The 7,404-nt window shown below is 33.7% G+C and overlaps 1 protein-coding gene across 2 annotated transcripts; it reads right to left on the reverse strand.

The window, feature by feature from the left end:
- Positions 1–345: 345 nt before the first annotated feature.
- On the reverse strand, positions 346–4,371 carry LOC145114837 (hAT dimerization domain-containing protein). 2 transcript variants are annotated; one of them, XM_079050927.1, is made up of 7 exons: positions 4,200–4,371; positions 2,317–3,767; positions 1,549–2,235; positions 1,334–1,417; positions 1,153–1,228; positions 740–1,059; positions 346–672 (listed from the first exon to the last, which is right to left on the reverse strand). In XM_079050927.1, the coding sequence occupies exons 2-7, from the start codon at positions 3,601–3,603 to the stop codon at positions 475–477; spliced, it is 2,652 nt and encodes an 883-aa protein (XP_078907053.1). In that variant the 5' UTR covers positions 3,604–3,767; positions 4,200–4,371; the 3' UTR covers positions 346–474. The 2 variants fall into 2 exon arrangements, with proteins under 2 accessions (XP_078907053.1, XP_078907052.1); XM_079050926.1 differs by having other exon boundaries at positions 2,317–3,799.
- Positions 4,372–7,404: the final 3,033 nt, after the last annotated feature.

The following is a 7,404-nucleotide window of genomic DNA, read 5'->3' on the forward strand; positions in this document are numbered from 1 at the left end:
GTAATCAGTGGCTGATGGAAAAGATATCAAACGTAGCGTTAATTTTTTTAATCGCCAACTCATCTCTTATTTTGTTTTATAATATTAATTTTGTTTAATATATGTATTGAAGAATTGAATAAATTCATTTTAACCCATTAATGCATCCAATTCTTTTTAACATAAAAAGTTGTCTACAGATATGTCCTTCAACAATTTGTACTTTTTTTATGCATTTCCCCGCGTTTAATGCGGGTTATAATCTAGTTTTTATGCAATTCTCACATTATGCTCCTAAAACACAATTGTTTAACACTTGCCTTAATGGGACTACACACATTTTTATCATTCACTCTGTCAATGATATGATTAAGAACCCAATGCCCTTTCATAAAAACCAACACATCATTTTGCATTACAACAAGTGGTAAAACATCATAACATTAACACCACCCTATACAACACTCTTCCTCTAGCATTATGTGCCACACCCATCTATGAATCACTCAACCCATCATCCAGAAAATTTAAGTCATCATCTTCATCTTCAACATTATTGGCTGGATTTGGATGAGTATCTAATGGTTCAATGTCCACCATTGTCACCACCTGTAATGAACCCTTCCTCCCCTCTTCATATTCCACCAACCCATTCTCATATGGATCCCCTTGTTCCATTTCACTACAAAGCTCCTGAATATTCCAAATTCATATTATTCATTTAACTCATGTATTCATATATCATATTTAAAAATATTACCTCGTCTTCTTGATATGCTTGTTTTTCTGGTTTTACAATCCAATCATACAATAAAGCTTCTTGAAGAACTGTGTCCATGGAAGCCGATGTGTTTGGCATCATCTTCCTAATTTGTCTTTCCCTAAGTCTTAAATTGTAATGAACATAAATAAAATCATTCAATCTTTTTTGTGCAATTCGATTCTGCCTTTGGTTATGAATCTGATCATATATGCTCCAATTATGCTCACACCCAAAACACGAACATGTTTGACTCAATATCCTTACAGCAATCTGTTGAAGCTCCAGACAGTTTATCCCATGTTGTTGCCACCATGCAGCTTTAAAAAAAAAAAAAAAAAAAAAAAACAGAATCAATTATAGTTTTCTAAAGAAGAGGAGGGCATTTACGTCTTTTACTACACAGTAGTTACCTGGATTTAGTTCTGTTCGAGTGCTAATAGCCAAATCAGTTCCAAAATCAGCTTTTGCAGAACCAAAATCTGAAATCTATAACAAAATATCAAAATCAGAATGACCAAATTTCAGAAATCTATAATAAAAATGGAGGAGTATTTGTGTTATATTATTATATTAATAAATAGTTTATTATACCTGTTTTGATGCTGAAACCCTTCTGGAATTGTTTGGCTCAAACCTAACAATGCATGAATTTAGTCCACGAACAACTTCAGGATACTAAATAAATAAACCACATAAGTAAAACATAAGAAAACAGCTTCTGTAATAAATGACGAGGGTATTTACGTCTTTTGTTACTGTAACAAAAGGGAGGATAACTGGATAAGGGAAGATTTAATTTTTCTTACTATAACAAAATCAGGTCGATATCTGTATGATGGATTTAGAAAATAAGCAGCAAGATACAAAGGATGATTGAGAGATGAATTCCAGTGATTGTCTATTATGCTCCATAAGTTTCCATATTTTCTTGCATCATCACCATGGTTACTTTTTATAGCAAGTTTTGCTTTGTACATGTCATTGTATATATATGCCATTGAAAGTCCATCATCACTGTTGATCCTTTGAAGCACTTCAAGAATAGGGCCCACTGATCTCCTAACATATTGCACCTTTTTCCAAAAAGTAGCATTCATTACAATTTTTTCAACTTCTTCACCCTCTTCTGATTTTGAAACTTGAGATGAAAGCCATTTAGTGGATTGGAATAAACGTTTGAGAGAAATTCTATGATCCATTAGGGTTTGTAATGTTGAAAAACTTGAAGAATTTTGAGTGAAAGATGGTGTAAGAAGCTCTTGTCCCCCTGTGTATTCTCTTTTCATTAAGCTTGATAACCATATATGGTTGTAAACAAGCTTTGTGATTTTTTGACCTTTTTCTATACATTCTGCAACCCATTTTATTTTTAAAAAATCTTCAAGCATTTGTTCAATACAAGAAGAAGCACATGGAGTCCAGAATAGATTTTGTCTTTTTTCTTCAAGCATCTTTCCAGCTGCTTGATAGCTTGGTGTGTTTTCCGTGATAACCTAGAATATATTAACAAAATCAAAAGGGTATTTTGGTCTTTTGATAGAAGAGGAAGAATGGAATTGAATTGAATTGAATACCTGAACAACGTTTTCCTCACCCATCTCATCCACAAATTTATCAAGAAACCTGAATAAACTTTGTGAATCTTCAACAAATTCAGTGGCATCAATACAAGAAACAAAGTGTAAACCACGTGGACATGAAACCAAAATATTGATTAATGTCCGATTTTGTGAATCTTTCCAACTATCTGCTAATATAGAACAACCAGTAACTGCCCATGAAGCTTTATACTCAGCTAGATACGTTTTAATGGTCAAGATTTCATCTTGTAAAAACCTCCCTGATAACATAACACTTGTGGGACCCACTAATTCTTGCCCACATTGTCCCACCATCTCCAACATCTTATGGAAATAAGGTGAGTTTGCTGCATGTGTGGGAACTCCTGCATGATAAAAAAACTTGCAAATTGCTGACATCACCTCCTTTCGTGATACTTTACCTGATATTTGACTCTTTGGTGAATGTGAATGTATCAAAAGGGTTTCGGATTTTGGTTTTTTTGAAAAGGAATCGGATCTTCTTGAATCACTTGTGAATCTTTTTTTATCACCTAATAATAGTTTCTCATTGCTCATTAGTAGATGCCCTTGTCCTTGTATTTCATCTTCTTCTTGTTCATCTTCTTCATCTTCATTTTCAGAGTGCATGTAAAAAGGTGAAGCTTGTTTAGCTTCAGGTCTTCTATGCCTCCTTCCAGTTCGATGCCATTTCATATTTTCTTTTATCTTCAAATAAACTTCTTCAGGTGCACTTTTACAAGGTGCAACTTCACCAGGTATTCTAGCTAAATGTTGCTTGAATCGATTAATCCCTCCACTCACTATTTTATCACAGTAATTGCATTTAACCTTTTTCTTCCTTTCATCTCTAGCAACCCCATGTTCCCAACCAGGGTCAACATACCCTAATGACCTAAGAGGCGCCATGTTTATCACTAAACCTTTGTCCCCTACTAACTGTTTCCCTTTATTCCTATACCCAACATGTTCTTCCTCTTCAACATCATCATTAGAAGGGAAATTGAGATATGCTTGTTCATCATATTCAATTTGTTTTGGTTTCTTACCAATTCGACATCCTTCCATGATTTCTTTCATCTTTAAGCAGACTTCTTCAGGAGCCTTTTCACAATATGTTACTTCTCCTGATACTCTAGCTAAATGTTGTTTCAATCTATAAATCCCACCACTAACTACTTTCCCACAATAATTGCATCTCACTTTCTTCTTTTTTACATCTTGAGCAGTACCATGCTCCCATCCAGGATCCACATATCCACTAGAACGTAGTGATGTCATTTTCTCAAATTGTTCACAGGCATCATGGGGTTCTTTAAGTCTTAACCCCACATCAGCAATAAGCTAAAAGACATACCTTTTTTGATGTATCAAGAATGCCCTTTCTAGCATGGAGCACGTTTTGCATTCCCACTTAGAATAGCTTTGAATCACTCAATCGCCAGCTATGCAACAAGGGGTTTTAACAGAAGTTCAACTGTCAGTGAAATATTAACCAGGTGAATTAGCTTTAGGCATTCGTAATTCATATTGCCCACATACTCATATAGTTTGAGTTTTGTGTCGTTGAAATAAGTATGCAACATATTTTTTAAAAGCAAAGGGAATCGTAAATTCGAACAGAGAATTAGGTCTACTGGTTTGAGATAATCAAACTGATATTTTCGGCAGAACATTATAACTTATGTAAACATATGGGGAACGAATGTTTAATTTTATCTTGGGACCATAAATTTATTTCAACGCATCATAGTATACACCTAAACTACAAAACTGGAACAGCGAAATGGATGAAACCCTAAACTACAAATTGAAGAAATCAAATGAGAATATAGTATGAGAAATGAGCAGTTAGTCGCAGCAGATTGTGAAGTTACCTGGTTTAAACAGGGTAGAGATTTGAGCGAAGATGATGAATCAGTTATTGACGAGAGGATTCAAGCAGGAAAAAGAAGAAGAAGATGATGTTTAACGAAGAAGACGCTTCTGTTTTGGGGTCTTTGGGTGAACCATCAGAATGACCCGTTTGTTCTTTTTTTGGCCCAAATCGACTCGTTTGAGAAGGGTAGATCCAAATTCTCGGTTTTTTTATATTTTGTAATTTGGAATAAGATTTGTTTTCTCAAATCTTATATTTTTCTTTGAAAAAGTAAATATTCTTTTATCTTTTCTTTCCTAGTCAGGATGAATATATATATATATTAAAATATTATTAATTTTATTAAATATTACGAATGTCACCATTTAACATGGATAAAAAAGAAGATGGATAAAAATAAAAGATATGAGAATATTTCATTTCTTTTTATATTTACATTTCCTCTCCGATAACTTTGGATATATCATATTTCATGTTTTTTTTTCGAGTTTCTCATATTTTTCTATCTAATTTAAACTGTAAGCAAAAAAAAGTTCAATTTAGTGTTATGAGTTCTCAGATTTCCTTAAGGAATCCTTGTCAAGATATCAAACTGTTTCTCGGCCTCACCTTTATTGAGAGGGTTCCATTCTCGATTGGTGGGAGTATTTTTAACAAAATGTTAGGGGCAAGGGTTAGGAGTTGTATTCTGAATACCCAAAGATCCCCAAAATGTATACGTTAGATTTAATTTTTATTTTATTTATGAAATAAATATAAAAATCAAACATATACTAAGGGCCTGTTTGATACCCATCTGACTCGGTTTGGGTCAGATGTTTCAGCTTACTCGGTCAGACATTTGTGTTTGATACGGGCTGTCTCAGTTAGATTGTCTAGCCCAAATGTATGTCTCGGTCAGATGTGAAGAAGTTGCTGACTTGCCCAAAAGACACTCATGCCCTCAATAATTCTTCTCGTGACCTAAAAAAGACAGCGTCCTCCATCGCCTTCAACGGACAGCTCCCTCCCAATCGCTGCATCTCCCTTCGGATCTCCTCCTCCTTCCTTCGGTCGGATCTTCATCTTCTCCGGAATGTAAGATCTTCATCCTCCCAATCACTACATAACCTTTAAAATTAGAAGTTCTTTGTTTATAAGCTCTAAAATCAGAATTGTTTTTGCTCTAAATAACGATCTCTATGAATTGGGTATGTTCTTGTTGCTGCTCTCAGATAATTTCTTGAACTGGTGAATTTGTTTGAAAATCGTCAAGTGTTTGTTTTATTGAACCGATTTATGAATTATTTATTGTTTCGTCTAATCTTTTATAATTCTTGAAGGGTGAAAAGTTTACTTTGTTGGTTATATCCTTATATGCTCAATTAAGCTGCCGATTTTGTGTAATTGAGTTCTTTGAAACACCCTTTTCAGTCTGCACTTTTTCTTTGTGAGAAGCTGATTTGGATTCTTAATTTCGGTGAGATTTTGCTTATGTTGGTCATAAATTGTAATTGCCATTAAATGTTTCTTTTATGTCATAACAGTCACTCATTCAATGCGTTGATACTACATTATCACCACCTGATGAGTTTATTTAATTTGGAAAAAGAGGCTTTAATTGGAGGTTATTCGATCAATAAAGCTTCTATAGGGTTATATGTTTTAGTTAAGAAATATTAGTATGATAATTTTTAGTATGTTTTATAATTGTTCAAGAGTTGGAGTTATACGGTTTTGTCTAAAGGGCAATTCAATCTTTTTCTTTTCAAGGAAAGCAAGATTTTTCAAAGTTCTATGCTCATGGAATGGTCTGGAATAAAAATGGAGCAGGGGGAATTTGGTCAAAGTGTTATTCTTATGTTTACTGTTGTTCTGTATCAATTTTGGTCGATGAATAAATTGTTTGAATTGTTAGAAAAACAATGAATTTATTTATAACTTTATAAAAACAATGACTTTTTTTATAATTTTTATTTGGATTTTTAAAGGATCTGTGTGTAATTTACATCACTGTATAGAACAAATTTTATAGAGCAAAGGGTAAAATGGTCATTTTTCATTAGTCAGCACATTCAATCAGATGAACAATCAAACAACATGTTTTCTTACTCAGCCAGGATTTCTTACCCAGACAGACATTTCTCAGTCAGCACTTTCTCAGTCAGCAACTATCAAACGGGGCTTAACTTTTATTTGTATGTAACACTCAACTTAAGTTTTTATAGACTTGTAAATTGTATATTGTTAAGGAGTGTGTACACAGGCAAGCACACAAACACATCATGTTTTACTAAGACCCCGTTTGATACACATCTTTCCAGGTCCAAACAGATCTTTCTGGCTGAATGGACCGGAAAGACCGTTTGATTTGCACAAAAGAAGGGGTCTTTCCCGGTAAGATATGTCTTTCCCAGAAAGCCCCAAAATCATATCTTTCTGGCTAAATGGGCTGGAAAGACAATTATACACCAAACCCCGCCTCTTTCTTTCTTTATTGGATTATTAATTTTTTTAAATAACTTTTTTTAAATTTATTTTTTATTGAATTATTACTTTTTTCATCATTCAACACTGTCAATCAGATGTACAATCATTCTTTCTCAGTCGGAAAACTTTTCCAGACAGCACTTTACCAGACAACACTTTCCCAGACAGTAACTATCAAACGGGACCTAATTGTGACTTTTACATATGGTAGAATTTGATGCATGGGATTGGATAAGAAAAGAACATGGCCTTTTCACATGACGAACATCGTAAGATGTTGACCAAGTCAAATGGATTTTTTTTTGTTGAATTTTAGCCTCATCCAAAATATGAAACAAAACACATTTGACCTTTCTATCCCTCACTTTCTCATTCTTCCACATCATACCACCACTCCATGCTACTACTACATGAAACTTCCAATTCACCCTTAAATTCTTTTTCCTTATTATTTTTCATTCCCTACGATTCCCCATCCCCTAAAAAACTCACGATTGCCATCATCAAGAAACTGACAAGAAAAAATGATTTCAATTCCCCTCCCACCTCCTTCGAGAAAAATTGAAACATCTTTTTATATGAAGAAACGAAGAAACATACTTCCATGACTTGGAGGTTTAATTATTATATTATATGTTTGGAATAAAATTTTGATCCAAGATGGGTGAATTAATTTTCTTTTAGAATACGTAAGGTGCATGAACTCAACTTGAGATTTCACATATTTCTTGTAA

This window comes from Lactuca virosa, chromosome 5 (assembly GCF_052849685.1).
Source record: "Lactuca virosa cultivar CGN04683 chromosome 5, Lactuca_virosa_CGN04683_v6, whole genome shotgun sequence".
In the NCBI taxonomy this organism is placed as follows: domain Eukaryota; kingdom Viridiplantae; phylum Streptophyta; class Magnoliopsida; order Asterales; family Asteraceae; genus Lactuca; species Lactuca virosa.